Source organism: Coturnix japonica, chromosome 5 (genome assembly GCF_054131305.1).
Source record: "Coturnix japonica strain WE chromosome 5, WE-NBRP24, whole genome shotgun sequence".
Taxonomy (NCBI): domain Eukaryota; kingdom Metazoa; phylum Chordata; class Aves; order Galliformes; family Phasianidae; genus Coturnix; species Coturnix japonica.
In genome coordinates, this window is record NC_140667.1 from 55,147,914 (window position 1) to 55,164,680 (window position 16,767).

Sequence of the window (16,767 nt, forward strand, 5' to 3'; positions counted from 1 at the left end):
GGGGAGCAGCAGGCGTTTTTCATTCCATTTATCTTCCTTTCCTTGTCCTCTGCTGTGGGGGGCTGTGCATGGGGAGGGGATGGGGGGTATCTGGGAGCAGCAGTGGGGTTTGGAACAAGGTGATCTTTGAGGTCTTTTCCAACCCAATTCTATGAGTCTGTGATGTGATTCTAAGATGATGAAGACATGAAGTTATGATGGCGATAAAGATATGAAGATGATGAGGATGAAGAGATGAAGGTGCTGAAGGTGAAAATGAAACCACTCATTTTCACAGCTCATTGCATTATGCAGAAGAGGTGAGCACGAGGCAGCAAGCAATCTTAGGGCTGCACTGATGACATGGAGCAGGTTGCCCAAGGAGGCTGTGGATGCCCCATCCCTGCAGGCATTCAAGGCCAGGCTGGATGTGGCTCTGGGCAGCCTGGGCTGCTGGTTGGTGACCCTGCACACAGCAGGGGGTTGGAGCTGGATGAGCACTGTGGGCCTTTGCAACCCAGGCCATTCTGTGATCCTGTGATTCTATGACATCTGACAGCTTTTCCCTATCGCTCCTTCACAACCCTATGGAGAGGGCTCTTCCCATTTCCGCCCCATGCAGCCTCACACCAGCGCACTCTTTGGGATGCTCTCACGTCCCAGCTGCCAGTTTGACACTTCCACAAGTTCTTGCTGTCACAGAGCAGCTCACATTCCGTCTCCAGTTGCCTCCATTCCAGACTTGGCATCTCCTGTCATCATTCTGGCAGCCCGGCTGGCTGAGGATTTGAGATCAGCAGCTTGACGACGTGCAAATGCCACCTCCCTGGCAGGAGGGATGGCAATAACTGCGTGCATCAAACCCAGCCGAGTGGGTCGGCGTGGAACTGGTTACAACCACAATCAGCCATAGGGAAAAGCTGATTCCAAGTTAAAAAAAAATAATGATTCCCACCCAACATCCAACTTAGAAGCGCTTGGAATGTGAACCATTTGGAAGCCAAGAGAAAAGAAACGCACTTTAAAAAGGCAAAAACGCCGCGGCAGTGCTAGTTTAGCTTTGCTGCTTGGGTGCTTCTCATTGGGGTCTCCTGCTGGGGGGCACCATTGGGTGCTGCTGGGGGCAGCCCCAGCCTTGACCAGTGGTTATTCAACCTCAGCAATCAGCCATGGGGCATCACTGTGGAAATGGAGAAGCCCGTTTTCCCGCAGCTCATTGCCTCTCCTTCCAGGAAATGTGCATGGGGAGACTATGTGAAACCCACTACCCTGTTATGGGTTTGATAAAGAGGGTTATGGATTAATAATGGGGGTTATGGGTTTAATAACAGGGGTTATGGGTTAATAACGGGGGTTGTGGGTTTAACAAGAGAGCTCATCAAGTGCATCCCAAAACTCAGCCCGAGGCACCTGAGGTGAACCCACATCCAGGGTGTTGGAGGTCATTTTGGGGTGTGGATGGAGGGAATGAATGATCTTCTAAAGAAGCCGACCAGCTCCCCAAACCCTAAAACAGATCCTAATCCTAAAATCTGGGAATCAGGGCTTAAATACTAAAAAAAAGTATGTAAAATAAGGAATTGCTGGAGGTACAAGTAGGGGCTGGTGTGGGACTTAAGGGGTTGGAAAGGGCTTGGGGGGGCTGAGGAGCCCTCGGAGGGGGGAAAGAGGGGATCCAGGGAGGTGTGGGGGCAATAGAGGGAAGGGCTGGAGGTTGGTGGGGTGCAGAATGTGGTGTGATGGGGTTTCAAAAGGGGGTGATGGCAGGGAAAGGGATGTGATAAGGTGTGGGTGTGTGATAAGGTGCAGGGGTGTGTCAGGGACGAAGGGGGTGTGAGGGGATGCAGGGAGTGTTATGGGGATGCAGGAAGGTGGGATGGGTTGCAGGGGTGGTTTGGGGGAAGGATGTGGTTGTGTGATGGGGCTGCAGGGAGCGGGGTGGGCGCACAGTGGGGTTGGTGTGGGGCAGGGGGAGGGAGGTGGGGCAGGAGGAGGAGGAGGGCGGCCCAGGGCTGCAGAAAACGGGGATCGGGGAGGAGAGGGGGCTCGGGGTGAGGAGAAGGGGAGGGGACAGGAGGGAGAGCAGCAGCAGCGGGAGGAGGAGGAGGAGGAGGAGGAAGTCGGGGCCGAGCCGCTTCCTGTAGGCAGAGGGATGAGCGCAGACAAAGCTGGGTGGGGACTCGCCGCTCCGGGCTGCTGCTGACCGCCCCTCTGCCTCCAGCCCGCATCCCTTCTCCATCCATCCCTCCATCCATCCCTCCGTCCGTCCGTCCGACCGCCGCCGCCCCGCGGGGAGAGCCGGGGCAGCACCGCCCGCAGGTACGGGGAGAGCCGGGGGGGCGATGGGAGCGGGGCTGGGGGGCGCCGGGCGCGCACGAACAGCGCGCATCGGGGCGATCCCATGGCAGCAGCATCCCTCGGGCCCCAAAGCGCTCCCTGCTTATTACCCCTCCAAAGGCGATCCTGTCACCCCAGCCCCCGGCTTGCATCACCCCGTCACTGCCTTTGCTGCTTACCCCATGGGGACCCCGACACCCTGCACCGCCCATAGCCCCAACACCAATGGGTGCTGCAGGGATGGTGCCTGCCCCGGCGCTCAGCCCCCAGCAAAGCTCTACGGGGGCTGATCCTCACTTAATCAACTGATTTGCCATCACATGAACGGCTTTTTCTCGGGATGAATGAGACGTAGTGTTCTCCTTTTTATTTTTTCTCTCCCTCTCCCACCCCCTGCAAAGGGCTTTCCCTGCCCCAAATCTCTCTTGCTGGGATGGATCTGCCCCCACCGTGGCTTAGGGAGGGGGTACTTGGGGCGCCCCATCCCCACCTGCTGCCCCACCCCACCACCCCCGTTCTCTCAATGGCTGGGATTTCAATGGGAGTTCGGATTTTCCCCGTGGTGGCCATGCAGCAGGAAGCAGCACAGCTCTGAGAGGTCTAAGGAAAAGTAACCATGGCAAAGGCACCGTGTGCCCAGGCAGCTCCCTGCTGTGCCCAGGGACTGGGGAATCATAGAATGGAATCATAAAAATGGTCCGAGGTTCCGCGTTCCAGAGGGAGAGGAATCCAGCCCCAAACTTCAGCCTTCGTGCAGGAAAATGGATTTATAATGAAGGAAAAACTTGAATTTTAGCTCCCCACTTATTGCTAATGAGTCCCTGACAAACTCAGGGTGTGCTGCCCCAATGGTAATGGGGTGGGAATGTAGGGCAGCATTATCCCCTGTCATTGTACCCTTGTGTGCAGTGCTTGTGGGTTTGCCCTATTGTTTGTTTCCCACTGGACAGACCCCAGATCCCCATTGCACTGCCCAGGGCCGGGGCATGTCCCCTTGGCACCAGGCTGGGCCCAAGCACGGGGGATTTTTCCTTCTAACTGGATTTCCCTCCATGCAGCTGGAGCCTGCGATGCTAATCCTCTTTTCTGCCATATGGCCTCTGGCTGGATTGAAATATGACTCAATTAATTATTGCCAGGAAAGCCCCGGGGTGAAGTCTTTCTCTGGGAGGATGCTCAGAGGTGCTCTGGGCGTTGTTTTCCCACCCCATACCGTGGCCTATGGGCTCAGGCTGTTCCCTTCACACCCATTTTAGGGCTTTTCTTGCCATTTCTATCCCTTTGCTTGCTTACCAGCAGCATGCTGCCAGCTGCCACCTGTGACACAAGCATGGCAATCTCAGTTCCATCTGGATCCCCAGCCCCAGGGGCTGGCATTGTGCTCTTTGGGGTCAGGGTATGGCATCCCAGAGCAATGCGGGTAGAGATGCTGGAGAAACCCAATTGTTGAGGATTGTTGCCCATCCCCAACCCAGCCAACACCTCCACCACCCAACGCTGGAGCTCAGTGCGTGGCGACGTTGCCAACTTGGCACAGCACGGCGCTGCCTTCCATCCAGCCCCACAGATGCACCCGCCTGGATTTTGCTGCTTTGGCCTCAAAACAGCAGCGGCCGAGGCACCACTTCTCCCTTTGAAAACCCGTGAGTCATGGGAGGAGGGAAGGCAGCGCCGCGCACGCAGTTTCCATAGCAATTGGGACTGGAGAGGCGGCACCCAACCCGCAGCCCTACAAATGCTGCCTGGCCCCATCAGCTCTGCTGGGAGGCTATGGAGCCCAATCCCACAGTGGTTCCCACAAGGGGTCATATCTGGGCCTTCCCATCTCCATTTTGGGGTTAGGAATCAGGGAATGGCCGTGGGAAAAGCATCATTTTTGGCATGAGTTGTGTCGGTGCTCAGCAGGACGTCTCCTTGTGCCTGGAGTGGGATCAGAGCGTGTGCTCAGGGCACGCACAAGTGGGAGAGGAGAGCAAAGGAACCGGGCTGTGGGGGTCATTTTCTTGCTTCTCAGCTTCTTTCCTGACTGTTTCATCCCTCTGGGCGGCAGCGGGTGGGATGGCTGGGGAGGCAGCGGGATGCTGCAGCCTGGGCCATGGGGTGCAATGCAGAGTGTCCCCGTGTGAGCTACATGTGCAAAGGATGAGGTCTGAAATAACGCATCTCCTCCATTTCGTGCAGCCAAAATTGTTTTCTCCACATACTGAGTGGGGAAAAAAAAAATAACAAAAAGAAAATAGCCCTGGAATGGCATCGCACCAAACCTTACACCAGACCTTACACCTCCCCACCTTGCCGCGTGTTGGTTACAGCGCTGACAGCTCTTGGGCAGCAGCAGCTGGGTGAGATGCAGGGAGTGGCAGCCACGCTGGGTTTAAAGGGCACCGTGAGGGGCCCCCTCCACCCCCAGCCGTGTGCGTGGGGGCACTGATGCCGGTCTGGCTGTGCTTCAGCTGGGGAAGGAGCAGCACCGCGGTGCCTGTGCATGGTTTGAGGCAGCACACTGTGCTCAGAGGATCAGCTCCTTGAGCTGAGCTGCTGTCTCGATTTAACAGGCTTAGTGCCCTCCTCGCATGGGAAGGAAAGTTAGCTCTGTGCCTTCTGCAATGCTCCCCGGGAGCTGCTCTTCCTGGGTCTGTACGAGAGGTTATAACCCGGCTCCCTGTGCCTTCAGAGCTCATCAAGCATCCTGAGCAATGAATGCCATGCAACACAAGCAATGGGGAAAAATAACCCATCCCAGCACAGGATATTCCCACTGCAGCTCCTGGCAGACCCTGCTGTGCTGCTGCCTCATCCCCTGCACGCTGCCCTGCACCGCTCCTGCTGCAGCATCCTCCCTCCTGGGGCTGCAAAGCTCCATCACTGCAAAGCTGAGGGCTGGAGCCTTGCAGGGAGATGAGCCATGAGCAGTTCTGCTCAAGGGAGATGTGCCTGGAGTTGAAGAATGGGATCAGCTCCTCGGTGCGGGCGCTTCCCTGGCTGGCACGTTGGGGAACACGCTGACAGCGCCCGGATGGATTCATGGCACTAATTATAGGGCTTGTCAGCGCTGTCGTGTCAGTGCTGCTGTGTTGGGAAAGCTGTGCTTCTTCAGTGGTGGGAATAGGGACAGATTCTGCAGTTGCATCAGTCCTCATGTCCCAAACCATGTCCCGTGTCCCAACCAATATCCCGTGTTCCAACCCACGTCCCATATCCCACGCAATATCCCTTGCCCAATGCCCAACCCATGTCTCAACTCATGTCCCATGCCCCAACCAATGGCCCATGGCTCAACCCATAGACATGGGGCCCCAAGGGCAGGCAGGGTGTCCATGGCAGTGTTGGAGTATTGTGCTTCTTAGGCCATTCTCTATCAGAAGTGAGAGGTTCAGCCACATTTATGGTGGTTTTGTAGGGAATTGGCTGCAGCAAGAAGGAGAGAAGCGAGGTGCAGGATAGGATGCTGGAGGTTGGTACCCAGGCCCCATGGCACTGTAGGGTCTGGGTGCTTTCCCATCCTCTGGGATCATTGCATCACTGTTTCCAAACCTTCCTGGGTCCTCTTGGAGGAACACCAGCACATCTGAGCCCCCCGAGGCACAAAGCAATGGGAGGCATTCTCCGTACCTGGATTTTGAGCTGGGTAGTGGTGTCTGTCCAAGGGGGTTACCTTGGGAATTGCCTTTGAGCAGCTCTGGGGAGTCCTGAAGCATGCCCTGAATGCACCAGGAGCTGCACAGAGTCCATCAGGTGAGCAGGTTCCCTCTGTAGCTGCTTGGCAGTGCAACTCATGACATTTCCTTCTCTTCCTTCTTATCTCATGGAACCTCTCACCACCTCCACGCAGCATCTCTCACACAGCACTATGCCGGGTGCTTCTGTGACTGCAGCCTCTCATGGTCACATTGGCTCCACACACACACACACACACTTTGGGATGTCCGTGCTCCCTCCTGGGGTCCCATTAGCCATGCAAAACCCACCCCACAGTCACACTGTTTAGATGGAGGCTTTGGCTCTGCAGGATGCTCTGCTGACACATCGTGCCTTGTTTTATGGTTAACATTGGCTCTTGGCTTTGATCCGTTTTGACTGGGGCTGGATGGGGAGAGAAAGAGGTGGGGTCACTGTCTGCAAGAAACATGGAGATGTGGCACTGAGATACATGGTCAGTGGGCATGGAGGGGTGGCCTGAGCTTGGGTTTGGAGATCTCAGAGGTCTTTTCCAACATGAATGATTCTGTGGAAGGATTGTGCTGGTTTGTAAATGGATGTCAGGCCAAAGGGTGAATGATGGTGGTGCTGGGATGCTGTGCTGCGGCAAGGAACTCCAACTGAGATTTTGGCTTCTGCCAGGCTGGGATGTGTTGGCCCAAGAGCAGCTGGCTGTGGGAAGAGCTGCCCAAGGATCTGCCCCTTCGTTTTCCTAGAATCATAAAATGGACTGAATTGGAACGGACCTCAAGGGTGTCCCTTCCGGTGCAGAATATTCAGTGTTTCTATGATTCACTGATTCAGGCTGGAGTTTTCTGGTCCACCCACTGTGAGTCCATGAGGTTTCAGGATCATACCAACAGCCGCTTTCCTTTTGTGGCACAGGGAAACCTGTCCAAGTCTTCTCCACACAGCTCTACATGCGTTCTGGGGGCATCTACCCCTTTGTTTGGGTCCTTTGGGGACATCAGCCCTCCACAACATGTAAAAACTACTCAGCTCTAGGACTGCGTCTGCACCTGGAGGAGCTCTTCTGCTGGGAAGGTTTGAGCATCGACAGGGTCTTATGTGAGCCCATGGCCTGGGTAGGACCTATGAAGAGCTGTTGGCCTCAGGACCTGTGCTCCAAGCTGCCCCAAGGACAGCATTTCCAAAGGGCTTTATGTCCAGTTATTCAGTGCTGGCCTGTTTGTGCTCCATCCATTGTATTTTTAATACTGTGATGGTGTTTGTGCGGTGCTCGCAGTGCTGGTACCATCAAAATACGTTGCATTATTTATCAGCTGATTTAATATAATTGCTGCTCAGCCTGGCGTCCTCACCGGGGGTTGGATCCATGTCTGCTGCTTCCTGGCTGATGCCGGAGGGGGAACGCAGCCACCCCCAGGAGGCACAGACAGCAAACAAGGGACAAGCTGATGGGTTTTGAGCCTACATCTGAGCCTTGTGTAAATGCTCCCGTTAATGGCTGCAAAACTTAGTCTGGCTGGGAAGGGATGCTGCTCCTCCATCCTACACATAGATGAAGCCCAGCTTGCAAAAGAGCAGCTGGCTTCAGTGGTTTCTGCAGCTCAGGCTGGCAGCGATACAGGGAGCAGCAGCAAGGCGGGTGATGAGGAGCCAGTGGGAAGGAAAAGCTGAAATGCAGTGGCTGCAGGTTGTTCTGAGTGGTTAAAGAGATGGGAGTGGGCATGGAGTGGAATAACTGATGGATGTGGGGTGTGCAGAAAGGCCAGGGTGAGAGCTGGGGGTCCCATCCTGCTGCGCATTCATCATATGTCTTCATCCCCACTGCAGGGTGGGATGGAGGGATGGAAGTAAGGAAGGAGGGAGGGGGGGAGGGACGGGTAGATGGATTGAGAGATAGGGGATGGATGGATGGATGGATGGATGGATGGATGGATGGATGGATGGATGATGGAGGGATGGATGGAGAGATAGGGGATGGATAGATGGAGGGATGGATGGAGGGATGGAGAGATGGATGGAGGGATGGATGGATGGATGGATGGATGGATGGATGGATGGATGGATGGATGGAGAGATGGAGGGAGGGACGGATGGATGGACGGAGGGAGGGATGGATGATGGACAAATGGAAGGATGGAGGGATGACAGAGAGATGAATGGATGGATGGATGGATGGATGGATGGATGGATGGATGATGGGGGCAAGGATGGAGATGTGGATGGATGATGGAGGGAACGATGGATGACAGATGGAGGAGTGACAGATGAAAGGGTGAGCTGTGTGGGAAATGCCTCCTTGCTCTGCTTTGCTCAGAGTTTCACATATATTCTTTGGCTTTGCATTTTCCCTTTCCTTTTTTTTTTTTTCAATGCTTTGTATTGCAAATGTGAAACCACCGCCCCAGCAAGTAGCTCTTGGGTGGTTTTCTTCTTCTGTCTGCGCAATAACAGTGTTTGCTAAGTATGTGTCACTTCACGACGCAGCAAGAATGATGTTTGGTGTCACATGCAGCGCATTGACTCAGCAGGAAGTGTGGCAGGAACGCGGCGGCGGCGGCTCGGCGTTTCCGGCAGATTATTGTCAATAACACTGTGAGAAAACCTGGGTTTCAACAAAGGAGAAAATGCTTTGTGTGCATTTCAAGGGGAAAATGGGCTGCTGCAGGGACTGGGGGAAAAACTGAGATGCTGCATCTTGGGGCTGATGGATGTGCTGAGACCCAAAACCTTTGCCCCAGCAACCGCTGCCCCAGCTGAGCCCGCTGCTTGCATCAGAAGGGGCCCAGGTGTGCAGGCTGCCCTGCAATCACTTTCTGCTTTTGCTGGAGGCTGCAGCAAGCAGAGCCCAGCAGCAGAAGTGCTGTGGAACGGAGGCAATGTGGGTCAGACAAGGAGCAGCAGCAGCGGCCCACCTACTTCAGGCTCACCAGCCCCGCTGACCCCATTTGCAACACCAGTTGTCCATGGGAAACAGCTCTGTGTACTCCTTGGGTTTCAGTGCCATCGAGCATTTTTCAGCATCACGGATTATAAAAGCACGGGGATTTATTTTTCCTGTTTTCCTTTCTTCCACCCTCAATTGGAAGCCTGCTACAATCACCCGTGTTCCATGGCGATCCTCCTCTTGCTGCTTAGGATCTGCCATCAGCAAACTCTGCAGCAGCTATCTTGCATTTGCAGGTTAGCCAAGGAGAGATTTACCCCACAGCTTATACACAAAATGGAGCAAATCTCAGCTACATCCAAGGGTTGCTTGTGTGGTGGGTCTTAAATGCACCTGCTTGCAGTGCTGGGGATGCTTAAAAAATAAGAGAGAAGAAAGAGAAGGAGCAAGAAAACAAAGGGGAAAGAAGGGAAAACCATCTCCCTGCCTCCTACCTTGATAGTGATGGAGCAGGGATGGGGGGAGGAGCAGGGCTCAGCAGTACTGGGGCTTTGCTCCACCGTAGAGGATAGAGTGTGACCTGTTTGATGTATTTGAAGCTTGAAATAGTTCCTTATGAGTAATGTGGTTCAGGTGCTTATCACTAATTAATTCATTCTTTCGTAGCGTGAATACCTAATTAAAGCAGTCTAAGGTAATTCCGGAGGGGTCTGAAGCTAAAGGGATGGTTAATGGGGTTGTTTCTGTGCTGATGCAACCCTCGGGGCAATTCCCAGCGGCTGGAAGGGTTTATTAGGTTCCGTGTGGCTGTTACTTAAAATAAAACTCCAATAAAGGTTTGATTTGGGTGAAGTCATTGGAGACAGCAGCAAGGCTCCCACAGCACAGCAGGGCTTCTCTGGGCCAAAAGGTGATGTAAAAAGGAACAAGTTTGTGTCGTGGCACCCCAGGTCTGTGCCCTCATTTCAAGCCCTGCTTTGCAGCTCCCATTAATGCCTGTGTCTTGATTCTGGGAAGTACTTGAGAGCTGTGGGACAAGTTGGAAGCTGGGATTTCTGAGCAAGCTGAATGTATTTTAAGGTCAGCTTGAGTTCTTTAGGTGATGGCGTCAAGAAGTGAAAGGACCAAGAACTCACTGATGTGATGTCTACTCTAATGAATGAGTGATATAAGTTTTCTAGTGGTATCCCCATGGTAGAAATGAAGCTTTGAAATGAGGGGTTCTGATGTCTCTTGTTCCCAAAGAAAACCAGATAGGCCAGAAACCCCCAGCTCAGGCAGTGGCCAGGCTGTGGGATGCACTGGATAATGCTGGAGTAAAACAGTGACTCAGGGTCTGCCCCACAGCAGAACTTCTGCCATGGAAAAGAGGCTCATAGTCTGGTCTGGGTTGGAAGGGACTCTTAAAGACCATCTGGCCCCACTCCTCTGCAGTGAGCAGGGCCCCCCCCCAGCCCCATCCAGCCTGACCATCTCTCAGGGCAACCTGTGCCAGTGCCTCACCTCCCTTATTGCAAACACCCTTTCCTCACGTCCAGTTTAAATCTCCCCTAAAATAAGAGGCTGCCCGACTGAGAGGGGTGGGCGATGCAGCTCTCAGCCTCAACCACCACTTCCCCAATGCTGTGAGGGACCCAGGGGGGAGAAATCCAGGAGTGTGACCCATGTGAAGATGTCCCCTGATGGGACACATGTCATGTTGGGGCAGGGCCAGGAGAAGCTGCTGCTTTGCAGCTGGGGCACTGCTGTTTTTTCCGGGCAGCGTCAATGTTTGTAGGAAGTTTCCAAAGCTGCGTGTTCTCTTCCCTGGCCAGCTGCATAACAATAAAACACAAGCATGAAAATAAAACGCCAGCAGCAGAGAGCGTTTGTTATCTCTTTTGGACTGTCTTTACATCCCCTTATAGGATAGAGGCCAACGGCTGCTTGCAGAGGTGGGAACGGGGTGGTCTTTAGGGTTCCTTCCATCCCAAGCCATCCTGCGGTTCCGTGGTTCTATGATTCCATGATTTATGCTTTGCTGTTTTTCCTCCCCCAAACACAGTGTGTTTCCTTTTCCTGGCTGCTGGAAGGGCAGCAGCTCCTGGGGGCTCCCTCCTGCTCTGGGAAATGTCCTTTCACCCTCATCATCTCTTAAGAAAACAATTAAAGAAAGAAAAAAAGAGAATAAAAGGAAGTTGAGGTTGCTTTCAGTTTCCCTTCTCTTTTTGACTTTTAGGGCACGTGTGAGAAAATAACAGCCTGAGATTCTTACTTCCATGTACCACCCATGGGATCCACAAAGGTGAAAGGGAAGGCTCCTGAGCAGGGCTCCCAAAATGCTCGGGGTGGGTCTGCCCCATGCTCTGGTTCATGTCTGCATTCAGCCCTGTGCTCTGCTTCTCCTGAGCTGCCTGGGATGGGATGCACTGCTATCCTGTTCCATCACCTCCATATGTGCCCTATAGAGGAGGTTTTGACTTTGTGGTCACAGATGGGTGGACCAGAGCATTGCTCCCTACGGAGCCACATCCAACAGTGATGCTCTTCATTCCATGCATTGATTTCAGAGGAGAAAACTCACTGGGAACCTCCCTCTATGCTCCAGTTTTGGAGGACAGAACTCACTGGGAAGCTCCCTCTTGTGCCTCAGCCCATGCGATGCACATCATTTGATACCAGTGCTGCTCTTGGGGTGAAATAGGGCCACACAGGGCTCAGGTCATGGAATCATAGGATCATTTGAGTTAGAATGGACATGTAAAGGTCATCTGGTTCAACTCTCCTGCAATGAACAAGGGGCAGTGAGTTCTCTGCCCCCTCCATTCCAGTGATGGGAGCTCAGAACAGGGTTGGCACCAGACCCTGGGTATGGACACACTGATGGCATCAGGGCTGGCCCCCAACTTGTCACACCTTGTGCCTGTCTGCTACTGGCATGATAACAAAACTGTTCCAATGGAAACAGGCTCATTTTCACCCTTTAATTTCTTTCTTACTTTGCTGTTGTGCCTCTGACCTATGAGCTGCCGTTTGGTGATTTCAGTGCCACATTGGGCATTGGGCAATAACAGTGCTCAAAACACAGCACTTTAATGGCGAGTATTGAGTTTGAATACCTTAAATTGGTGACTTTCACTGCAGAATGGGCTGTCTGACAGCACATTTTGCACTGGGTTGCATCTCAAAGGCAGCAGCATCCCTGCTTGGGACACCAGCAGCTTTGCAAAATGCAGAATCATGGAATCATTCAGGTTGGAAAAGACCTCTAAGATCCCCAAGCCCAACCCCAGCCCACCCCACTGTGCCCACTGCCCACGTCCCTCAGTGCCACATCCCCACGGCGCTGGAGCACCTCCAGGCATGGTGAGCCCAGCACTGCTGGGCAGCTGTGCCAACACCTGTCAGCTCCTACAGAGAAGAAATTCTGCAGTGCTGTGCAGTAAATAGCCCACAGCCCCTCTGCACAGTGCCCAGGCATCAAATCAACCCAAGAGCCTGAGCTGTAATCACAGCCCAGAGCCTGAAAGAGACAATATCCAGGTACTGTACAGCATAAACATAATTAGCATGGAAATCGAACACCATCCTTACTCATTAACCTGCAGTCTGTAAGACAGGAATCCTATTATCCAGACGCACTGCGCTGCAGATGCGCGGCAGCATCGCTGTCCCCATGCGGTGCCATTGAGCCCATCGCTCTGTGCCACTGCTGGCACGAGGTACAGAGCCCTTAGGGAAAAGAGAGCTTGGGGAGTTCCTGCTGGTTCTGCTGGGAAGCAGCCAGGGCCCCGCTTGCCAGCAGCCCAGATATTTGCCTGCTGACCTGAAACCTCTTCCTGTGCTGAAAAGTCTCACCACACGCTGAGTGTCACTGTGGTCTGTCCCCAGGAACTGCTGGGAGGCGGAAGGAAGCCCTGCGCCCTCCCTGGGATCAGAATCAAAGGTATCACTGCAGCCATCTGAGCAGCTTGGTTTCTAATTTCTCTCCATTTCCCTCTCTCTGTAAAGGTGTCCAACACCGAAGCGGAGCAGCTGTTGCCCTAAGGACAGCCAGCACCAGTGAGACCCAGGTTTGGTAAAGCAATGCTGCCCACACTGAGCACTGGGTGCTGGGAGGGAGGGTGGTGCTGGGAGCTTGGCTGGGGCTGCCAGAGAGTAGAGCATGTAGGCTGTATGTGGTATATACGTTATATGGCATATAGTTTATACAGGGTATATAGGGCATATGGGTTACATGGGGTATATGGAAAAACATCCACTGTGGAGCTGGCATGGCCACGCTGATCATCCCTCATTCATCTGGGGTGGAAATCTTGAGCAATAGGAAACTCCTGCATCCTGTTTGGCATCCTGGTAGCAGGGATGGAGCGAAGCAGCTCTGCACAGCCACCCTGCAACACCTACGGCCACCCCAAACACCCCCGGCTATCCCAAAAGCCACTGGTCCAGAGGCATGTGGCTGGGGGAGGCAGGGGCAGACCTTGAGCTCACCTGTTTCCTTCTGCTTTGTTGCACTGCAGCCTTTCTTGTAATGCCCCAGCATCCCCTCAGTGTTGCTAATAGGGAATCTCCATTCCAGCAGTGACATCCACAGAGGATGGTGGCTTTCAGCCCTTGCCCAAATGCAAAGCTAATGCTGGTCTGCATCTCTTCCCCTCACACCCATACTCATATGGCCCAGCTCTAATACCTCCACGCCCCAGATACAGCCCCACCAAACTGCTTTTTGGGATTTCAGGGATTCCAGGCTCTGTGCTGAGCCCCCATCCCCGCTCCTGCCTGCTGCCTGACCGGGGTGTGCCCGGCGTGCCGATGGCCAGCAACAACACCGCAAGCATAGCACAGGCACGCAAGCTGGTGGAGCAGCTGAAGATGGAGGCCAACATCGACAGGATAAAGGTGATGGAGCCGGGGACCCATTGGGCACATAGAGGGATGTTGTGAGGGTAGGTGCTGGTCAGAATTATATTGCAGGAGCCATCAGATGTGGTGGCAGAATATGGTGGGTATGAAGGACAGCTGTCCCAATGGCCCCATGGCCAATCCATGGTCATCTCGTTAGCCGTGGGAGGTGATTTCCTGGAGAAGTTCCCATGAGATGGGATGTTCCATCCCCACAGTGGGGTGTTCTATCACTATGGTGGAATGGCTTAGGGACATGGCTTAATAGGCATGGTGGTGATGGGTCAGTGGTTGGACTAGATGATCTTAGTGGTCTTTTCCAACCTCAGCGATTCTCTGATTCTACAGTTCTGTGATTCAAGGTAGGATATCCCATCCCCAAAGCTGGATGTCCCATCCAGAAGATGAGATGTCCCATCCCCAAGGCAGTGTGTTCCATCCACAGGAAATGTCCCATCCCCAAGGCAGGATGTCCCCCATGCCATCTGTCCCCAACACACGGCTCCTTCTCTGCAGGTGTCCAAGGCAGCGGCAGACCTGATGGCATACTGCGAAGCTCACGCCAAGGAGGATCCCCTATTGACCCCCGTCCCGGCCTCAGAAAACCCCTTTAGAGAGAAGAAGTTCTTCTGCGTGATCCTGTAAAGCCTCAAGGAGCCTGACAGGCACTCAGGCCACCCTGAACACTCATGTAGAGTTTTTAGGAATGGGGACGACCTGCTAGTCCACAGAATTTAAACAAAAAAATAAGTAAAATATACGGCCTGGAAGCTACAGAGATGTGCATGTTTAAAGAATCTGGCTGCCTTTGGGGGATATAAGATGATCCACATTGCGAGGCAAAAGATCTGAAGTCTGTAGAGTTGCCTAGAAAGAAAAAAAAGAAAAAAAAAAAAAAGAAAAAAAAAAAGAATATTCATGTAAAGAATAAATTTGTGTCACTTTTCAGCTCACAAAATCGTTTGATTGTTCCATATTTAAAGCACCAGAGTGGTGCTGAGCAGAAGTAACCGCTAAGGATGTGCGTAACCTTCTTGGAATGATGTTGTTGGTTCCTTTCCAAGTGTAGTTTTTATTTAAGCTGCCGGATCTATAGCTGTAGCTGGCTGTGATGTTACTCAGTGTTGGGTCTCGTGCTTTCCCATTCCCCGCTCCCCGTCTTGTGCCTGGTGGCTTCGCCCCGTGGTGAGTGGTGTTGTGCTCGCTGCTTCGCGCTCTGTGATGGCTTTTGGTTGTAGTGCATGGGGTTTGGTCTCTGCTCGCCCGCTGCAGGTTTTCTGTTCTGTCTGACACCACGGGCCGGCAGGAGATGCTGCGGGAGGTGATGCTGGAGGCGATGCCAATGGCAAAGCCAACCCCTGCAGCACCTCCGGACACGGCCGCAGACTCCAAGAACAGCGCTGGCCTCTTTTTCCTAGGTCCGTCCCTTTGTCCCACACGTCTGTGCCTCTTCCTGCTCCCTGCCCGGCTCTTCCTGCCCATCCTCATGCCCATTCCTCTGGAGCAATGGGAGAGTGCCAGGATGATGATGCCCAGAGCACCCCGCTCCCACAGTGCCTGATGCTGTGTTTACGCACAGCCCTGTGCCAGGGTGAGGGCTCATCCCCAGGTCCAGCATCACCCAGCATTAGAATTTTGGGGGAAAAATGCCTCCTTATGGGGCTGTTGGATGCTTGTGAGGACATGACTTGCCAGGAGCCCCTAGGACACTCCAGTGCTCCACACCCAACAGTAGCACTGGGATCCCATAAGGTACTCTGGGCTCCGCATTAACCCCATAAAATCATAGAATCATTGAGGTTAGAAAAGACCTCTAAGATCATTAAGCCCAACCGCCAACCCGTCACCGCCACACCCACTAAGCCACATCCCCATCAGCCCCAAACCACGTCTACCCAAGAGGGCAATAGTCTTTAGGTACCTTTCTGAGAATCTTTCTAGCCCGTTTCAAGTGTGTTTTGGGTTTTCTACCTTTTCATACTCTTTTTCTAGCTCCGGTTGGCTGTGGGATGGAGCGCCCGGGGCCGGCCCCGCTTGTGGTGTTCCCGGGCCGTGTAAATACCCCCACCCCTTTGTCTTGGTCATTGTGATGCCGAATTTCTGCTGAGCGCTGCCATGGTTTGTAAGAAGTTTTTTAATGACTCATATCTTTTACAACAGGAATTCTTAATACATCAACAAAGAGTAATGCGGCCGCGTTCACATATGGCTCGTTTCCCCATACAAAAGCCCTCAGCTGCCTCCATCCCGGGCATGGAAGGGAAAACCCATGGAACATCGGTGTGGGATTTGCCCTCCGCCCATTGGTGTGGGGTTGGGGGGAAGGCAGCGCGGGGAGGTCGGCGTCGCGGTGTAGCACATCCCCGTCCCGCGTGGTCTGTGTACTCGTTGGAAATAAAGTTGGGATTTGTTTCAAGGCTGCGGTGGTGATGCTGTGTGGGCATGGGGGGCAACGGGAGGCTGCAGGGGGGGTGACCTGGGCTGGGTCCTGCTGGTTGTGGGGGGGATTGGGAGTGAGAGAGAGTGGGGTCTGGGCTCTGGAGAAGGGCAGTGCAAGACGAGGCAAGGCAAAGGAAGGCAAGGCAAGGCAAAGGAAGGCAAGGCAAGGCAAGGCAAGGCAAAGGAAGGCAAGGCAAGGCAAAGGAAGGCAAGGCAAAGGAAGGCAAGGCAAGGCAAAGGAAGGCAAGGCAAGGCAAAGGAAGGCAAGGCAAAGGAAGGCAAGGCAAAGGAAGGCAAGGCAAGGCAAAGGAAGGCAAGGCAAGGCAAGGCAAGGCAAGGCAAAGCCCTGCCCTCTCATGCCTACTTCCCTTCCCCAGTGCTGGCCATGCCGCAATGACTATCTTATCCAACTGTCAAGATCTTGAACATGAAGGATTATATCCAGCCGTATTATGAAGCTGAATCCCCTCTGCTGGTCGTCAGCTCCCACAAGGCAGTAGGAACACACGGGCACAGGTTGCACAGACAGCTCTGGTACCCCAGCCCTGCTGGTGCCCGAGGTCACACATGAGCCC

The 16,767-nt window shown here is 53.7% G+C and overlaps 1 protein-coding gene across 2 annotated transcripts; it reads left to right on the forward strand.

Moving 5' to 3' along the window:
- Nucleotides 1-2,119: 2,119 nt before the first annotated feature.
- Nucleotides 2,120-16,169, forward strand: GNG2 (G protein subunit gamma 2). Of its 2 annotated transcripts, none has more exons than XM_015865974.3 (4): nucleotides 2,120-2,298; nucleotides 12,860-12,926; nucleotides 13,590-13,750; nucleotides 14,270-16,169. In XM_015865974.3, exons 3-4 carry the CDS (start codon nucleotides 13,664-13,666, stop codon nucleotides 14,396-14,398), a joined length of 216 nt encoding a protein of 71 aa, XP_015721460.1. In that variant the 5' UTR covers nucleotides 2,120-2,298; nucleotides 12,860-12,926; nucleotides 13,590-13,663; the 3' UTR covers nucleotides 14,399-16,169. The 2 variants fall into 2 exon arrangements, with proteins under 2 accessions (XP_015721460.1, XP_015721459.1); XM_015865973.3 differs by having other exon boundaries at nucleotides 12,860-12,921.
- Nucleotides 16,170-16,767: the final 598 nt, after the last annotated feature.

Excerpts from the sequence above, each read along its gene's own strand:
- GNG2 (XM_015865974.3), top strand. The coding sequence starts at position 13,664 with ATGGCCAGCAACAACACCGCAAGCATAGCACAGGCACGCAAGCTGGTG. Across the intron at positions 13,751-14,269 it reads CCAACATCGACAGGATAAAG|GTGTCCAAGGCAGCGGCAGA; the intron begins GTGATGGAGCCG and ends CCTTCTCTGCAG.